Here is a 20,551-nt window from a genome sequence, read left to right on the forward strand (position 1 = left end):
CCAAAGAACTGCCGAGGTGAAGAAGGATATAAAGAATAACTTGAGCCCTATTTTCGGCACATGCCCCACAATTTTAGCACCAGAGGTAGGCAGGGGGATGGCTGAAAGTTCCAGGACAGCATGGGCTTTAGTGACATAGACACAAAGACCCAGAGGAGGAGTGGCAAGATGAGGTGTCTGCTGCCAAGCCTGATGACCCGAGTCTAATCCCCAGAACCGTCATGGCGAAAAGAGAGAACAAATTCCCACAAGTTGACTTCTAATGTCCACACATGTATGTTGCAAATAAATGGTTAAATAAATGTTTTCTCTTTTTAGTGGTGGGAGGATAAAAGAAAAAGGAAGTGTCTACAGTTCAGTTTTAAGGGCGAGGGTCTGCTCCCCTGCATTGCAGAGGCAGTCTCCTGTCTTGACTCCCAGGACGCTTTACTGTACTGGCTTGCTTTTCATCCCACTGACAGTCTCTTTTCCCAACAGAACACTTATGCTCACGAGGATGGGCCAGTGCATAGTGATCGCTGAGCAAGCACGGAGTTTGGACCTCAGCATCCTGGTTAGAGGGAGATGCTGTGTTTATGAAAAGATAAAGAGAGAAGGAATGTGTTTAGTGGATGTGTAAGGAAGGGCGTGCACAGTACAGTATAGAGGAGAGTTTATTTAGGGCATGGAGAGGGGACTGAGAGGGTAGTAGAAAGTCGGAGGGAGGGGAGGAGCAGAGGCCAGCTCGCCATGAGCACTCGGAGGTGGGGAGGGGTGAGAGGACAGAACAAGAACAAGGAAGTCAGAGAGGTGAGCAGCCCCTTTTACAGTGTCAGGCACACCTGGCTGTTGCCAGGTAACTGTGGGGTGGAGCTTAGACAAAATGCTAACAGAACTAAGAAATTAAAATTGAACCATACTGACAGTATAAAAATTAATCTCCAGAATTCAATAGAAAAACAGAGACTAGGGCTGAGGAGACAGCTCACTCATTAAAGTGCTCACCTAGGTTCAATCTCCAGAAGTTATATCAAAATGGCGGGTGAAGTGGTGCGTGCTTATAACCAACATTGGGAAGGTAGAGGCAGGTAGATCCCTAGGGTTCATGTCAGGACAGCCAACTAAGCCTATGAGGGAAATTCTAGGTCACTGAGAAAACCTGACTCAAATAGCAAGGTAGAAGGGCTTGAGGGAATGGCTCCTGAGGGAAGCCTCTCATTTTCACAATCATGAAGAAACACATGTTCTCTAAACATGCACGCACGCATGCACGCATGCACTGGTGTGTAGCAATTTCCTTTGCACTGAAACATTCTGTTCTGGAGAGAGGAAGGAGGCCCTTCCCCAAAGCTACATAAGCTGTAAACAATGGGTGAAAGCTGCCTACAAGCTGAGCAGAAAACCTGGGGATACAGCTTCCCCAAGTTGTCAGCCATATTGCCGTGAGCGTTTCAGGGATGCAGCTACTTCTGAGTCAACCATGCTCCTGCAAATAACTCAACCAAGTTCCTAGGCGTCAACCTAATAAGTTAAACTTGGGTGGGAGGTACTCTGGTCTGCCACTGGGGCTCAGTCAGGGATGACTAATTTTATCCACAAAGGGTACAGACAGGCGTCACCTCAGGATTCCTACAGAATTCATGAACTAGGTTTCTGGGGACAAGGGCTATATGCAAAGGCATCTCCCTAAAGCACAAATACATCTGATTAAGAGCTCTGCAAAACAGAGCAAGAAAGGCTTTATTATTTGAAGAGAGATAAACAGAGATACCTGAGATCAGACAATGGTAGGAAATACTGACTAGCCAGATTGTATAGAAACCACACTGAAATTTAAATACAGAAACAGAAAGTTGATTAATCACAGTAACCCTTTGCCTTATGGAAAAAGAACCACACTTTAAAGAAAGGAAAGGCTATTCTCCAGGACCCAGCAACAAAACCAAAATAAATTTACCTAAACCACAACAAAAGTAAAGGCAGAGTAAAAATGCAGTAAGACCACAGCATACAGAAAACTCAATGTCCTGTGAAGTTAAAATAACCCATGCAATCTAAAACCTATCAGTCAAACAGTTTGCCTAGAACAGCAAGTTACTAGACATAAAAAGCAGGAAAACTAACCCATATTCAAGAGGGAGAAATATTCAAGAGTCTCAAATTTTCTAAACAGGAAGGAAAGGAAGCAAGCAAGCTATCAAACAAACAAAACATCCCAAGACAGCTACTATATATACATTCAAGGACTTAGAAGAAAATGAAAAATTATGACAGCAAAGTTACAGGTATTTTAGACTTGAAAGTTACAATGTTTAAAATGAACGAATTTACTAATAGAGTAAAAATATCTACAAAAACTGAAGAAGTAGTAACCTTGGGCTGCCAAGATGGTCAGCCGATCAAAGTATTTGCCACTAAGCCTGACAACGTGCCTTTGATTTACAGAAGGAGAGAACTGACTTCTGAAAACAGTCCTCTGACCTTTACACATATGCCAGAGCACTCCTGTGTAAACACACAAACAAAATAAATAAATGCGGGATTTTATAAGTCAGCAAACTTAAGGACTGGTGACAAAAGCAATGATAGAAACTGGATTACAAAGAAAATTAAGATTCTAAAAAACAAATAGAGGTCAACTATGTGTGGTAGGTGGCCCCATGCCTAGGAGTATATGGACGGCACACATTGGACTCAACTTATTATTTAAAAAACAAATAAAAGGGGAAACACCCTTATAGGAGGGGAGGGGGAGGGCTTGGGAGGGCATGGACAGGAAACTAGGAAAGGGAATAACATTTGAAATGTAAATAAAGAAATATCCAATAAAAGAAAAATTAAAAAAGGACATATAGTTTAACCGTGCAGGAGTCAGGGAGAGAAGTGAGGAGTGAGTATGATCAAAACACAATGTATAAAAGTCTCAAAGAACTAATTAAAATTAAGAATCAAGTGAAACCAAACAGGATCTCTGTAATATAGGGGACAATCATAAAATAGCCTGAACGTGTAATTAGCAACTGGGAGGTGACAGGAGAGTGGGACAGAGAGGGTGATGGGAAGCTGAGCATGATCCACACACCTGTAAGGCAAGCGGGGAGGCAAAGCAGGAGCGACTGTAGTCTGAGGCTAAGCAGCAAACCCTGTTTCAAAGTAACAACCAAGTAACAACAAAGTAACAACCAAGTAACAACAAAGTAACAACAAAGCCATGAAGACAAAGGAGAGCACCTGAAGAAATAAGTCAAAATCTCCCAAGTCTTCTGAAGAATCTTAGCTCAACAAACTAACAAAACTCAATAAAATTCAAATGATGATGGATTCGAAGCAAGCCGTAATTTGCCGTGTTCTAATTAAAATAATTAAAACCAAAATAAAGGAACAAACCGGAGAAAAAAGACCCAATTCCTTTTATGAAACAGAAAAAAAAATCATGTGTAGGAGTCAAGACTCAATGTGGTGGCAGCTGCCAGCACCAAGAAACCCAGAGACGCTTGGAGGCTCTGAGGGGAGATGTAGTAGCAGAGGGTGACCCTGCAGAGTGCACACTATCTCCAGAACAACTGAAAAAGGCAGGTCTTATGGAAAGATGCTTTTAAAAAGTGTTCTCACAAAACTGGAAAAAAAGAGAAAGATAGTAAGAGCCCCGGTGGAACCAGAGATGGGCTGGAACAGGTGTGAGATCTTGGCTGCAGCAAAGGAGAATGGCTCTGCCCAGAAGGCCGACAGGAAGCCCTCCATGGTCCGTGCTGCCACTGGAGGCCATGCTGGTGTCTGTGATTGTGCTGCTTATAGAAACCATGTTGCTGTCACTGTGCTTCACATTGCTCCTGGGGCCGCTAGGTGACTATGTCAGGGCTGCTGCAGGAGAGCAGATGGATGTCCACCCGCGCTCCACGCTACCGTCAGAAACCATAGAGAAGTCAGTGATCTATGCTGCCAGGGCTGTTAGGGGCAGGAAGCTGCTTTTGCAGTTCCATCAGTGACTGCAGAGTCATAACTGAGAATGAGACACTGAAGGCTTCGGTGACACACTCTTTCCTCTCAAAAATCAACAAAAACAAACAGTCCAGACAGGAAACTATTGAAGAAAGTCCTTATAATTGTAACTAGAATGAATCTCTTCATCGATAATGGCTTCTGGAGTACAAGGGGTGGGGCACTTGGGAAGGACTAAGTTACCTTTAACAGGTTAGCCGCTGGGAGAATGACCAGGCTCCAAACAGTCTATGGGCTACACAAGTTGGACTTGGTGTTTTGTTTTTTTCTTATTTGGGGAGAGGGCACAATGGGAAGGTGGCCTCGGAGGAATGGAAATGAGTGTGAGGAGCTGCACTGTATGAATCTCCAAAGGATAAATTACTATGTTGAGGGGAAACAGAATGTAAGAGCTGGAAGATGGGAAGTGTCTTGGTTAGGATGTCACTGCTGTGAGGAGACACCATGACCAAGGGCACTCTAAGAGAGGAAAACATTTAATTGGAGCTGGCCCACAGTTCCAGAGATTTAATCCATTATCATCATGACAGAAGCACGGCAGGAACCAGGCAGACCTGGTGCTGGAGAAGGAGCTGAGAGCTCTACATCTTGATCCAAAGACAGCAGGAGACACTGAGGCACAGGGTGTAGTTTCAAAGCCCGCCCCCAACAGGGACACACATCCTTCAACAAGGCCATGCCTACGCAAATAAGGCCACGCCTATGCAAATAAGGCCACAACTCCTAACCCTGTCACTCCCTATGGCCAAACACTCAAGCACATGAGCTTATGGGGACCATACCTACCATACATGTGTGTATCCCAGCACAGGAGGGAGCTGGGAAATGCTGTCACCACGGGCGTGATACGGCTGTAATCTCAGCACAAGATCAAGTCAGCCAAAATTCCAGCATGGCTAGCAGAAGAGATGCTGAGGCCCTGTCCCCGTCTAAGGAACCATTAGCGCTTGATGGCTGATGGGAGGAGGAGAGAAGTTGCCCGTGTCTCAGTAGATGGGAGCATTAGTAACTGAACTCTTTGGTTTGTTTGAAAGAGGACATGATGTTGAAGGGAGATGTGCTGTTGGTAGAGTGCAATGGGAAGTAGGAGGGAGTAGGGGGAGGGTTAACTATAAGCAAGAAATACATATGAGCCTTTCAAACAACAGAATAAGAAAAGCTATGTGTATTATTGTTCTCAGAGTTAATGGAGGCAAGACAGTAACGACTGCATGGGGTAAGTAAGTGGTAGGAGGCAAAGGCTCTTATAAGCTACACTAGCAGCTTTAGGTCAACATAACACGAGCTGGATTCACCTGGGAAGACGGGACCTCGACTGGGACGGGCAAACCTGTGGTGTATCGCTTAAGTGATGATTGCTGTCAGAGGGCCAGCTCACCATGGGTGCTGCCACCCTTGGGTAAGGTCCTGGGTGCTGTAAGAAAGCAGGCTGTGGGGGATGAAGAAGTGGCTCAGAGGTTAGAGCACTGGGTGCTCTCCTAGAGGTCCTGAGTTCAACTCACAGCAACCACATGGTGGCTCACAGCCATCTGTAATGGGATCTGATTCCCTCCTCTGGTGCATGAACACAGAGTACTCATATATATTAAACAAACAAGCAAACAAACAAAAAAGCAGGCTGAAGAAGCCAGGGAGAAGAGACAAGTAAACAGTAGTACTTCATAGCCTCTGCTTCAGGTCCATGAAACAAAGGTGAAACTTTTTTTGAGGGCGGGATGATATAGGGACTTGGTTGTCTGTTATGTCACTGGAAAGAAAATCCAGGGAGAGCCTCATACATAGTAAACAAAGCAAATTCTAAATTTATTAAAATATCTTTTAAAATAAGAATAAAATATCTGAATGAATTTAGCAAAAAACAAATAAACAAATGAAAAAGAAAACAAAAATCAAATGTGTATACTTACAAGGGAGGGAGATGGCTCAAGTTGTAAAGTGCCTGCCATCAAGCCAGAGCCCCTTGGATACCTGAGTACAAGGCTCAGGCAGCCATATGCTAGAAGCAAAGAACCAACTCTCATAAGCGGGCTTCTGGTCTCCTATGCATATCAACCCCCCCTCAACATAAACAATAAATGAGTGAATGCAATTATTAAAAGATCTATGTGTAAAATACTGATTTAACGCATCAAGGCAAAGCTCTACAGCTGTGTGCCTTAACACAGTAAGACAGAGAAGCACAATGTAACATCTGCAGTGTCTGTGCCTCAACACAGTAAGACAGAGAAGCACAATGTAACATCTGCAGTGTCTGTGTCATAACAGTAAGACAGAGAAGCACAATGTAACATCTGCAGTGTCTGTGCCTTAACAGTAAGATAGAGAAGCACAATGTAACATCTGCACTGTCTGTCCCTTAACACAGTAAGACAGAGAAGCACAATGTAACATCTGCAGTGTCTGTGCCTTAACACAGTAAGACAGAGAAGCACAATGTAACATCTGCAGTGTCTGTGCCTTAACACAGTAAGACAGAGAAGCACAATGTAACATCTGCAGTGTCTGTGCCTTAACAGTAAGACAGAGAAGCACAATGTAACATCTGCACTGTCTGTGCCTTAACACAGTAAGACAGAGAAGCACAATGTAACATCTGCAGTGTCTGTGCCTCAACACAGTAAGACAGAGAAGCACAATGTAACATCTGCAGTGTCTGTGCCTTAACAGTAAGACAGAGAAGCACAATGTAACATCTGCACTGTCTGTGCCTTAACACAGTAAGACAGAGAAGCACAATGTAACATCTGCAGTGTCTGTGCTTCAACACAGTAAGACAGAGAAGCACAATGTAACATCTGCAGTGTCTGTGCCTTAACAGTAAGACAGAGAAGCACAATGTAACATTTGCAGTGTCTGTGCCTTAACAGTAAGACAGAGAAGCACAATGTAACATCTGCAGTGTCTGTGCCTTAACACAGTAAGACAGAGAAGCACAATGTAACATCTGCAGTGTCTGTGCCTTACCAGTAAGACAGAGAAGCACAATGTAACATCTGCAGTGTCTGTGCCTTAACACAGTAAGACAGAGAAGCACAATGTAACATCTGCAGTGTCTGTGCCTTAACAGTAAGACAGAGAAGCACAATGTAACATCTGCAGTGTCTGTGCCTCAACACAGTAAGACAGAGAAGCACAATGTAACATCTGCAGTGTCTGTGCCTTAACACAGTAAGACAGAGAAGCACAATGTAACATCTGCAGTGTCTGTGCCTTAACACAGTAAGACAGAGAAGCACAATGTAACATCTGCAGTGTCTGTGTCATAACACAGTAAGACAGAGAAGCACAATGTAACATCTGCAGTGTCTGTGCCTCAACACAGTAAGACAGAGAAGCACAATGTAACATCTGCAGTGTCTGTGCCTCAACACAGTAAGACAGAGAAGCACAATGTAACATCTGCAGTGTCTGTGCCTCAACACAGTAAGACAGAGAAGCACAATGTAACATCTGCAGTGTCTGTGCCTCAACACAGTAAGACAGAGAAGCACAATGTAACATCTGCAGTGTCTGTGCCTTACCAGTAAGACAGAGAAGCACAATGTAACATCTGCAGTGTCTGTGTCATAACAGTAAGACAGAGAAGCACAATATAACATGGGTAAGTAGAACTATGTTCATGTACATTTCTCAAATGGAATGATATTAACCAAAAGAAGCAGAGAAAACAAATAATAAAGAAACTAAAAGGCAGAGAAATAAAACAATCAGTAAAATGGCAGGCTGAATCTAACAGCATCAGTAACTAAATATGGATGGTCTGTCTCTGTACACATCCCACTGAAACGGCCAGGCTTGTTGAAGTAGAATTCTTGAAGCATTAGTAAAAACTAACTTTTAAAAGTTGGGAAATATTAAAGAATACTTCAAAGCAAAATTAATTACCAGGGCATGGGAGAAGGAGTTTGGCTTAGAAATGTTCAAGTGATACTGGGTACATGTAAGAAAGTGTCAAAGAATACATTAAAATGTACTTGAAAGAGATTACTAGAGAACATTTCATAAATGTAAAGGCCCATCTATCAAGAAGACATAAAACTCCCAAATATGTAATGAAATTTACTTGCTGTTGATGGAAAGTCTAGCACGTCTAACAGACACTCTTAGCTCATAGGAAAGCAGAGAAAACAGCTGTCAGTTGAAAATTAACATCCCCTTTTCCGTGTGATAAAAAAGGAGACATTACACAGTAAGGTAAACATTTGGACTGCACTAACAGACCTTACTATCTAACACAATACAATAATGCACCAATATTTGCTGAATATTCTTTTCAAATATTCACAGAACACTGTCCAGGGAAGAGCATATCTAGAAGGTGTCGCGTTGGCGAGGAGATGGTTAATTTTGACGTCAACCTGATGTGGTCCAAGTCTGTAAATATGCCCGTGGATGTCTGGGTCTTCGATGCCACTCCATGATCAACATGTCTGCTGTAACTAACAGGCCATGTTGTTTTTATTGCCACAGCTCTGCAGTAGAGCTTACGGTCGGCAAAGGGTGCTGGTCAAACAGATGCCTGCCTGTGAGTGAGTACAAATAGATCCATACTTAGCACCCCACACAAAACTGAACTCCAAATGGATGAAGAACCTCAAAATGTGACCATACTCCCTGAGCAGGACAAAAGAGAACATAGTCGTAGGCGTGAACTCATCGGCACAGGGAAGAGCTGTCTGAACAGCACACGACAGCACAGGCATTCAGACTGAATTAACAGATGGGACCCATGTGGCTCACACCATCTGTAATGGGATCCGATGCCCCCTTCTGGTGGGTCTGAAGGACAGCTACAGTGCACTCATATAATAAATACATCTAAAAAAAAAAACAAAAACAAAAACAAAAAACAAAAAAACAGATGGGATCCATGAAGCTAGACAGCTTCTTTACAGCAAAAGACACCCATCATTCCCACAACAGCCGACAGATGGGAAAAGACCTTAACAATTATACATGTGATAGAGAGTTAGTATCAAGATATATAAAGAATAAGAAACAAGAACAAAAGCAAAAACCCTGAATATCAGGAAAGCTAATAACCAGATTTGAAAATGGGGTATAAGACTAAAGATGAACATAAACAGCTAGGAAAGACTTAAAAAACATTCAAATTCCTTAGCCATCAGGAAATAGCAAATTAAAACTACTTTGGAATTTTCTTACAGCAGTCTGAATGGCCAGAGTAATAAAAAACATGACAGCACATGCTGGTGAGGACGCAAGGGAAGGGGAGTGCCCGGGGAGTCCACACAGTAGAGGCACTACAGAAGTCAGTGGGGAAGCTGCAAATTGGTGGAGCACAAGACCCTTCTACACCCCTGGTATAGATAGATATTAGATTCCAACGGAACCTATTCTTACTACAGAGATATCTGTACATACACGTTCACTGATGCTCTGCATATTATAGCCAGAAATCTGAAACAGCCTAGATGTACACCAGTCAGTACACATCAGCAGATGACAATGTACAGTCAGTACACATCAGCAGATGACAATGTACACCAGTACACATCAGCAGATGACAATGTACATCAGTACACATCAGCGGATGACAATGTACATCAGTACACATCAGCAGATGACAATGTACAGTCAGTACATATCAGCGGATGACAATGTACATCAGTACACATCAGCAGATGACAATGTAGAGTCAGTACACATCAGCAGATGACAATGAAAATATGGAACATTTACACAGTGGAACATTATTCAGCTATTAAGAAAAGAGAAATTATGAAATTGAGAGGTAAATGGATAGACACAGAAGGAATCATCCTAAGTGAGGTAACCCATATCCAAAAAGGACAAATATTACATGGTATCTCATAGGTGAATATCAGCTTTTTAAGCTTTAGATATATGGGCTTTAGTCAGAATAACCACAAATGTTAGACAGCTAGTCAGGGACCCCGGGAAGCAGGAACTCTTCCAAGGAAGGGGAAGTAGAATATAGTCTTACAGAGTAGGAGAATTGAGTGGGGAGATGAGAGGCAGGGTAAAGGAGGAAATAAGGGACAAATAACACTAACGGCCTTTTCAAGTGTGATATGGAAACCTACTATTGTAGCAGCTTCCTAAAGTTCATGAAAAAATTAAGCGTAACCACCATATAATGGAGGTGACAATGCCATCTGGGTGTCTGATGCCACCTACTGAAATGTCCAGGGCCAGAAATGGGTTTGATCATGCTGAGTCATTGGCCAAAGGGATTCCACAGACAACCCAGTTCCCAAGTATCACAGGCTACTGCCAAAGCCATTGATTACTCTCCAAAGCTGATGGTAATTTGGGGTACAAGTAACTTATGCCATTAATTTGAATGCAAGCCTGCCAGCCAGCCAGCCAGCCAGCCAGACAGACAGACAGACAGAGAAGTTGAGCTGATGTCAAAGTAGAAAATTCAACCCTACGACATGGTTCTCTGCATGCTGCTGGAACAGAAAAGTAATCAATTTCACTCAGCTACTAATAATCAATTTCACCAGCTACTGCAAAGCCTTTCACATAACAGGGACCTGTCTGCAACATATACTGGGACAAAATGGCAGCACAGATGGAAGTGACCAGTTACTTTTTGATTAGCTTTAAGGCCCACTCCATGAGATGGAGCTCCTAAAATTCACAGCAGGCCAACAACCGGAGACCAGATGGATATAGACCTGCTGTCACTAGTCTGCTAAAGGAATAGCAATAAAAATCACTAGAAATTATATATTGTCAAACTCAAAGAACAGAGCATTGTTCAGCCCTCAATAGAGAAGCTTTTTCTAGCAGCAGATAGTGATTAACCCAGAGATCCATAACGGGAAATAAGGAGAGAGTTTGGAATACTTATCTCTAATGTGATAATGTGTTTATTAAACCCCCCTCTTAAAGGCTCAGGGAACCGAGGAGGAAGGGGGGGAAAGGGGAGGTGGGGAGAAGGAGTAGTCATGGATGTACACATCATATCATGGATGTACACACCAAGTCATGGATGTACACACCAAGTCATGGATGTACACACCAAGTCATGGATGTACACACCAAGTCATGGATGTACACACCAAATCATGAATGTATACACCAAGTCATGGATGTACACACCAAGTTATGGACATACAGTTTCCACAAACTGTGAGAAAAACAAATGTCTGATGTAAAACAAACATTATGGTTTCTATTGGCATCTGCAGTTAACTTACTGCAGAATGAGTTTAGAATAAGAAGATATCCTCTGAAGCTAAAAACATGATTTTAAGATGCCAAACTGTATGGAAAAAACAATGATAAAAGACAGTCACAGGCTGGAGAGATGGCTCAGTGGTTAAGAGCACTGACTGCTCTTCCAGAGGTCCTGAGTTCAATTCCCAGCAACCACATGGTGGCTCACAGCCATCTGTAATGGGATCCGATGCCCTCTTCTGGTGTGTCTGAAGATAGTGACAGTGTACTCACATATAAAGTAAGTAAATCTTAAAAAAATAAAATAAAAAAACAAAAAAGACAACCACAAGAGATCTCAGCCAATATTCATTTGCTATTCAAAAGAAATAAAGCAAAAAGCAAGAGAGATTATGGAAATACTACGAACAGGGTCAAGACTAAGGGCTCATTCAGGAGCACAAGTGACTCAGTGAGTGAAGGGGTAACATGGACACAGAAGCACGAGGCAGTCACTGCACACTGAAGCACGCAAAGAGCCGACGACCGACAGGACGAGGGAGAGGGTGGGATGAAGAAAGTGGTGTGCTGACAAGCCCCAGGATGGCTCCCTGCCTGGTGTAACCTGCCGCTGGGTTCTGAGAAGGCTGCTGATGTGTGTGACAAGAAAGTCCTCTCATTAAATCCTCATCACAGAATGATGCATGCCCACTTGAGAGCCACACCCACTTAGTCTCTGCTGCTTATGTCTGCATGAGGCTGATGTGACTCCCAGCATGAGGAGGGCAAGTGCCTCATATTTAACAGACCAGAGGAGGTCATAGTATTCCAGATCAATAGAATCAATCCTAGGCTTCTATCACAATTGCTGGGAATTAAATCCCTCTTGATACTGTGACTGAGCACTTACATCCCTTTGTGCCTAGGACCACTTTTTATTTGACTTAAAAAGCTTCATCCTACAAGCTTAAATGAAGGGGGTCCAATGTCTGTCTATCAAAATTATGTGGAAGATTTGCTGGAAAATACCACAGAACCCCACGGAACACTAGAGCTTGACTATACAAGCACCATGTCCACAGCCCTGGATACCAAGCATTTTTATGCACGCCAGCCCCATCATCGAGGGGCTTTCTCTCTTAGAAGCAAGGGAGATGTCTGATTTGTTTCCTTGCTAACTCAGTTTAAAGTAACCTGCGCTTCACCCGGCAGCAGTATGCATGCCTTTAACCATAGCACTGGGGAGGTGGATCCGAGTTCCATGTCAAACCGGTCTACACATGGAGTTCCAGGACAGCCCCTGCTGCTACACAGAGAAACCCTGTCTCAACCCCCGCCCCCCAAAAGAAACAAAACCATACAAACAAAACCGAATATTGACTTCCTTGACTTTTTTTCAAGATTTAATACTTGTTCTCTGCTTATTTAGCTGTACCAACAATTCACTGTATACCTGTATGCATGTGTGTGTGTGAAGGTAAAAATGTGAGTTGGGGCCCGCGGACAAGCTCGGCCATCACTCTTTAAGCACCTAGCTTGTTCTCTTTGTGTGCAGGTGCACATCTACCCAGCTCTTGTGTGAGGGTCAGAGGACACACTGCAGGATTGGGTTTCCTCCTTCCATGCTGTTGAGTCAGGGTCCCTCTTGCTTCTGTGACTACACTGTGTGCTCCAGGATAACCCATTCTGTTGTTCTTCTACTCTGCCTCTAAAGTGCTAATATCACGGATGCACACCACGCATCTGACTTTCTATTTGAGTTCAAGAGACCAAACTCAAGTCACAAGGTCTGCATGGCAAGTGCTTTCCCCTGCTGACCCACCTCTGCGGCCCCCTACCCTGTTCTGAGCCGTCTCACTGGCCTAGAACTCCTCGAGTAGTCAGGGCCACAGGTGGCTAGTGAGTCACAGGGATTTATCTGTCTGTCCGTAACGTCATGGAATTCTGAACACACAGCTATACCTGATTCTGTAGGTTGGTTCTGGGAATCAACCTCAAGTCCTCTGGTTACAAGGTAAGTATTTTACTTACTGGGCTTTCTGTCTAGCCCCAAAACCTTAAAGATCTTATATGTGAAACTGTATGTCGTTTAAAAGGACATTATATGGAAGTTTGCTGTAAATCTGACAAAACAGTGGTCTGTTTTACAGAATTACTGCTTCCAAGAAGAACATGAAATTTTGTTCATGTTATACGTATTAATATAAAATTATCTTATTGTAATAACAAATCACATTTTGACAGCAGTTCTCATTCTTCATCTGTTTCACCAAACTGAAACTGTTAAATTCCAGTACAAATGTACAAGAGTATTTGACAGCTCTTTAGCCTCACGAGAACGGAATTAGCTTTGCCTCTCATTAAGGAAGCTTCGGCTAGTCCCCTGTGTTTCTTGAAATTGAAATATAAGACTACCACTTCAGTGGAGAGATTTAAAAGTATACGTATGGAAATTTTGGTTGATTACTATTCAATTTGACCATACATTATTCTGTTCTCAGAAAAAACTGAATACCACAGCTATGAGATATGATATACAAGAATCTATTTCTAAGATTCAATTTCAAATATTTACACAATTGTGACGATGGAAACAATGCCGTCTTGCTTGTTTGAAAGCACGCCTAAGCACAGTCCAGGGGCAGCGGGTGACCCCTGTTAGTACTGGAGCTCCCTATATTCCCTCCCTTTTGAGCAGTGATGTCATGGTCTAAATCACCCACCTCTCACTGGAGCTCTGCACTGGAACAACGCAGTGCATGCTGTTCTTGCAAAGCTACTGGAGCTGCTTCCGTTTGTGTTTTCCCAGAAACATTATACATTTATCACACTTGAACATATGATGATCAGAAAATCAACTTAAAATTCTGCTTGCTTGCCACTTGGCATCTGGGGAGACCTCTGCAACGGCAGGAGGAAGCTCAGCCCCACACAGTGTCTGGCTGAGGGTGATGAGAACGAACGGCACATTGTCTGCCTGGTCTGAACAGAGGTCACAGCAGGGAGAGCATCTGCTAAGAGAATGTGAATGGAGGAAATGATGGTAATTGCCTCATTAAAGATTGCTGGCCAAATAGGCCCAGGAAAGGGCAGGAAAACCACCTAAAAATTAGCTCTATAATACAGAAATTTGGGATTGGAATTTTAAAAAGTGAAAAAAAAAAAAGCAAACAAACAAACAAAAAAAAAACCAACCAAACAAACAAACAAAAAACCTGAAGAGACTTGGGTATGCTATTGGTTTTATTAGTGTTCGTAGGTGCTCCATAATTTAACAAAACCATGGGAGCAACACCAGTTATCCAGGGTAGCCCTAAGCAGTTGCTCAGAGTACAGACGCAAATTCACGGCTATCCAGGGTACAAATGGGAAGGAAATGAAGGGCTGTGTGAAATTTCTAACAAAGGACCGACACAAGCATTCTGAAATGACTATATGAAAAGCATATAATTAGATAGCCTTTTTAGTATTAAGAAATACTTTTTAAGAGGCAGGATGCAAAGCTTTACACAGCACACTCAGAAGACAAAGCAGGAGAAAAGACCCGATTGTTTCCACCTGATCAATGCTGTGCCTTCGATTTTCTACATCCAACTTAAAAAATAAAAAAACAGTTGGCTTTCCTTGCAATTCAGCAGTAAATACCCAGAGCTACAGCTCAGGAACTTCAGATTCTGAGACAGTAGAAGTACATATTTATCTAACATTATTAATAAGTATTTTAGAGCAAACATTTTAAAATATTTTTTTCCAAACAAATATCCAATCTGGCCATAGATTAAATATACGGCCATCGAGACAGACTCTTTTGCATTCCCTGATATTTTGGAGTTAAGTTGTATGAACTCCATCTGTGTCACAGCTAAAATGTATTATGATATAAAATGCTCTGAAGTTAATTGTTCTTTCTGAATCCAACAGGCATGGTAAAACCAGCTTGTTACACCCATACGCCAGGTTTAGAGTAAGCGAGCTGTTTGACGACTTTGATGGTTTGCACCCAAAATGTGCTGGCTAATTTCTCCATTCCATTTACCATTCCAGTCTTTAAAGTGCCTTAATCTCCTGCCCTCAGATGTTGATCTTGTAAGAATAGGGGTCACAGGTCACCGCAGACAGACCTCAAAGGATCTGGCCTATCAATTCATGCCTGAAAGACTTCTATGCCACAATAGGAACCCACTAAACAGCAAATTCCTAAATCTAATCACAGAAGTATCAGGGTGAAACAGTTATTTACTGGAAATCGTTGATTTATTTATTTTTTCAAACACCTCTAGCATCTGAATAGCATTTTAGTTTTCTTTCAGTTTATTTTAATTTGAGGTTCTGGGACACAGTAAACGTGAAGAAACACCACTGAAGGACTCACTTCTTAGAGTAAACAACCGTCTAAGCATCCATCGGCTGATTATTTTCAGGAATGCTATTAAGATTTCAAAAGCCATAGCACTAGGTTTCCCACGTAAGTAACTAGAAACCTCCAAATTATCCCGTGGAGATAATGAATGGGAGCAGTTCTAACAGCGCAGAAGTGAACTGAGGGAAGAGCTAGCACCACCCAATTCATAGCTCTCCTGTTCTGAGGGAGGGAGGGGCCCTGCAAACACTTTCCATGTGAAAAATAAAACATAGCTCTCCATTAGGCAGCATCTGCTGAACACCCTGACTCCAAACCTCTTCCAAAACCTTCTTACAAATTTAAAACAATCTGAGTCCAATTGGAGTTACACAAGATTCGGTAAAATTAACTATCATACATCTCCATGTAAAAAACCAGGGCTGTGTGCATGTGTGTGTGTTTAACTGTTCTGAGTTTAAATTAAATAGCACATACTTAGATTCTACTTATACTCAACCTGGTTTTTTTGGCCATAAAGACAGCATATCACAACACGTCATTTCAATATTGGACTACCAAGAATGCCAAATTCTGAATTAAGCATAAATAAAAACCATCTTGAACTAAGGCCTCTTAAATAGTAAGAAACAAGGGGATTTTCTGCTTTTCTACTCAAAAAACCTTAGCAATTAATATTCTTTAGAAACAAAATACTACTTTAAATTATATAGAAGATGGAAAAAAGTACTCATGTGCTAATACAGATTAAAAATTAAATATTACATCAAATTAATTGGAAGCACTTGAATATTCTTATTTTTAAAAGATAAATTACTTTTTAAAAAAATCTGAAAAAGGCTTCCCAATGTCATCAGGGGGTGGCTGGTTCAGAAGATGTGGAAGTTTAAGGAGAACGAAGACAACAGTCACTGTGGCAGGGACAGGACAGGATTACAAGAGTGAAGAAGTGAAATCGTAAGCAGACAAGTCCCAGAACCAGAGGTCCACACCCAGACACAACTTCCAAACGTGAAGTCCCTACAAGTGTTCTTAAGTCACGTGTACCATTTGCTAATTATCAAGTCACTTCATCTGCACAGAGATTTCTAGGCCAATTTTCTCACTGCTGCACATCGGTTTAGTCATTCCACGTATCTCTAAGTATAAAGTAAGGTTTGAGGATGAAATAGTTAATTCCACAATGTAGTTTGACAGAATAGTACCGTGTAAATACAAAGGCCGACAAGATAATCAGTTTACTAGTCTACCCCAAATCTGTTAAAATTAACTTCTTCTTTCATAGTAAAGCGTGTTCTTTAGAAAAGACCAGGCTAGTTTAAGAGCACAGCATAGGGTCTCAGTCACCTCCAGCTTACAATGAAGGAAGCTACACGGACCACCTTCTCCTTACTCTTCTGAAGAGGAAGAGAAAATAAGCTAAGCAGTGTCTGACACTGCATGAATTTTTCTAAGGAAGATTACATGACTAACCCTGAGTACTGGTGTTCTAGGCAGGCCGCCACGGACACACACACACAGCTTTTAGGTGGGAGCAGGGGACAAGCTCTGCCTGTGAAGCCCTTTAGATACGGCCATCCTCCCGTCCCAAGCTGTACCTCTGGTACCGTGCTGCTAAATCTGCTCTCACTCAGGGATCCCGTGCTCGCCCTGCTTGCTTATCTGAGTAGTCTGTTGAGGCCTCCTCACAGTGCTGTTCTGACTGAGACTGAGGCAGGGTCTCACTGTGGAGCCCTGGCTGGCCTGAAACTTCCTGGATAGCTCACACTGGCCTCAACTTTCCAGTGCTTTCAGATGCTGGGGTTATAGCACCTTGTTTAGACTGTTTCTCTAATCTTTTATAAAAAGTGACATGTGGAAAACTAGAGTTGCTGAATCTGGTGACGAGGATTACGGAGCCTGGAACAGAACAAAGGAGTAGGAAATCATCAAACATCAACTGTGTCAGTGCTAGCTAACAGACGTCAGCAGCTAGGACAGTAGCCATGAGTGTGTGCTGGGGAGAGGAAACACAATGACAGGCTAAACTCACGTCTACTGACTGATCTAGTGAGCTTCCAGTACAGCCTTGAAATCTTTTTTCCCTCATAGTGTGAGTACCTTCTTTCTTGGTAAGTCTGTCTGCACCAAGCGAGCAGTACAAAATAGAGCAACAGGCCGTCTAATTCCACGTTCACGTCTACTTACCTGTGTGGAGGTCACGGCAGCCTCAGAGCCAAGCCTTACATTCCGTCTTTACAACCACTCAGAAGTCCTTGGGGCCACCATCTTCCTCTTTCCTGCATGCTGAATCTTTCCTTTCTATTAAACCATTCCCCGTCAACATTTACATGTTCTGTAACTTCTTAACGTTTACAAGAGGCACCCCCTCCCCAGTACTGTATTTGCTGCTTTTGCTTCCTCTCCTCTCACTGTTCAACGAGACCCACAGGTTTCCCCAGGCTGCAGAGCTGTTCTTGTCATGGACATCAGTGACTTCTGTGTTGCTAAGTGGTTGGAGGCTCAGTGACCATCTTGATCACTGTGTCATCAGCATCTCCAAACAGCCTTGATACTCACCTCCTTGACTTCTCTTTCCCAGTATTCCAAAACAAAACCCGCTCTAGGAGACACTCCTGTTGTCACTGCTTTTTCAGTCTCTGTCACTGCTCCTTCCCAGGGCTACAATGACCCAGGGCTACTCCGCTTTCCTTGCATGATGGGTACAAACATGAGTTCAGCAACTACTGCTGAAATGTCATTTGCAGCCACACCCTGTACCTGCCCACTACACTTGCAACCCTCGGGAAGACTCATCATCCCCAAGCCCATCTGTGCACATCTCACTCCTGCAGTCTCCCCATCTGGGAACCACTCCCTCCATCTTTCTTGTTACCCAGGCAAACAAACCTTGGAATCATCCTGGACTCTTCTTCTCTCACAGTCCACATCTGATCCATCAGCAAATCCTGCCGTCTCCACCTTCAAAACACACAGGAATTTCGCTCACCACTTCTATGTCTACCACCCCAATCCAAATCACCGCCATTGCTTTCTGGTACACGGGGAAAGCATCCTTTACTGAGCTCTCAGCTGCCACCCTTGCTTCTGTTGCTTCTGCAAACTACACTAAAGGAACGGCTAGCAGGAGGTATTTGGGAATGATACAATTTGAATCTAAGTGTTTCAGAGAAGCTCATGCTAAAGGCTTAGTCCTAGTGCAACAGTGTTCGTACGGACTATGGAAGGGACATTAGTGGATTAACCCACTATAGCTTAATGGGTTATTGGAACCTTAAGGAGGTGGAGGTGGGGCCTATTTGGCAAAAACAGATCAATGAGGATATACCTTCTGGGACTGTGCCAACTCTCTCCTCTCCATCAGTCATGAAGTGAGCAAAATACAACTTTTCCTCTTGTAAGTTAATTTTTATCAAGTATTTTGTCAGCAACAGAAAGCCAACTAGTATAAAGAAGTAAATTAGATTATCAGATTATGTTGCTTTTTAAAATAAGCCTAATGATTTTCCATTTTTTGTATAATCAAAACTCACATTTGCAGCAGTCAAATGTTATAAAACAAAATAAACAGTGAGGTCCGTAGTTACATAATTAAAAAGACCAAGAGTCAGTAAGCTGTCTTGCTGTTATTAGCTGTATTTTTTGCTCTAATTGGTTTTGGACAGCAGCTTAGAACCAGGTACCAAAAGCTTCCATACATAATCTCTGGTTCAGATTTTCAGTAGTAAATACTTATTCAAAGGATGTAATCAGAAAATATTTCAAAACTGTATACATAAGAATTGATACAGCGGTGCGGACTTCAAAGCACAGGAAATGGCCAGGACAGCACTGCATATAAATGTTGGCAGACTCAGAGAGTGGGAAGATATGCAGGTGTTAATGGATGGCATGCAAGAGTCAGGTTAAAAAATCTCATAAATTTCAAAACAGAATAAAATTTATGACTTCTGTCTACAGTTGGGATTTCACGTGACTTTCCTCGTATCTTCAGGTTTTTTTTGATGTTTGGATTTTAATGTGTGAGTTTATCACTTTAAAACTCTCTTTGGAAAAAGCAGGTGGAGACTGAAAAACTGTCCAAAGAGAGGCATTTCCTCTGTGGGAATCTGAGCTCCTCCGTCGTCCCAGTCTGGGGAACGGTAGTCAAGCCCCACACTTCACTCTAATTGTAGCTCAGTACTGTGAAGGCCGTCCAAACTGCAGGACAAGACTCTTCCTGACAGTCTGTGCTGCTACACACGGATGACATTTTCTTTCGGCTAGTCTCTATAAAATCCAAAAGCAGAAGAATGAGAAAGTTTAAATACTCCCCGACACAATGCACTCACAAGTCAGCCAGGCGCCATTACCTATCTGCCTTTGGTTTTCTCTTCTGCAGCGTCTTCCCTTTAGGTCTTCGTTCACTTCCTAAGCAGGGGTTCCCACCTGGGCCTGTTACCCGTATTGACTCAAGGCCTTTGGGGGATTTTTTAAATGTAAATTCCACTGGCTCTCCTTCTTTCAAGCTTCTAAATCCTTCCATGAATAGTTTGCTCTGTAAAGAGTAGGGAAAGAGAGAGAGATCAAGATTATCACTGCTTTATAAACCATCTGTATAATTTAAGATTATCAAAGCAAGAAATTGTTATCCATTACAAAAATATAGTTTTTGCTCTATTTCATTGAGGTTGATAGAACTTACAATGCTGGCAGATGAAATCCTATACTCTTGTAAAAACCAGTTTAGCGATACAAAAATGTAAATGTTACATTCTTTGTGCCATCGATTCTACACAGAGGTTCTAGTAAAAAGCAGGGGGATGATTGGTGGGTAAAGCACTTGACGCCACACTAACAGCCTGAGTTCAACTCTCAGGCCCGACCGACATGGTAAAAGGAGAGCTCACTTGTCCTGACTTCCACGTATGCACCTATATTCACACATACAATAAGTAAAAAGAAAAAGGAATGCCATTTGAAAAGGAAGCTTCTATGATCCATAAACTAACAGAAATTCATTTTTTAAGCAACTACAGCACTGTCTGGTAAAAAAATTACCTCTGTCTTAATAACGTTTTA

General features: G+C 42.4%; 1 protein-coding gene across 1 annotated transcript in view; it reads right to left on the reverse strand.

The window, feature by feature from the left end:
* Lin28b (lin-28 RNA binding posttranscriptional regulator B) overlaps positions 1-20,551 on the reverse strand; it is a 93,216-nt gene that overhangs the window by 15,570 nt on the left and 57,095 nt on the right. The window contains exons 4-5 of the mRNA XM_087598718.1: positions 19,843-20,027; positions 18,380-18,451 (exon numbers count right to left, since the gene is read on the reverse strand). Of these exons, the coding sequence (XP_087454844.1) occupies positions 18,380-18,451; positions 19,843-20,027 (257 nt within the window). The remainder of the gene's footprint in view (positions 1-18,379; positions 18,452-19,842; positions 20,028-20,551) is intronic.

The sequence above is a fragment of the Rattus norvegicus genome, chromosome 20 (assembly GCF_021556685.1).
Source record: "Rattus norvegicus strain SHRSP/BbbUtx chromosome 20, alternate assembly SHRSP_T2T, whole genome shotgun sequence".
NCBI classification, from domain to species: Eukaryota; Metazoa; Chordata; class Mammalia; order Rodentia; family Muridae; genus Rattus; species Rattus norvegicus.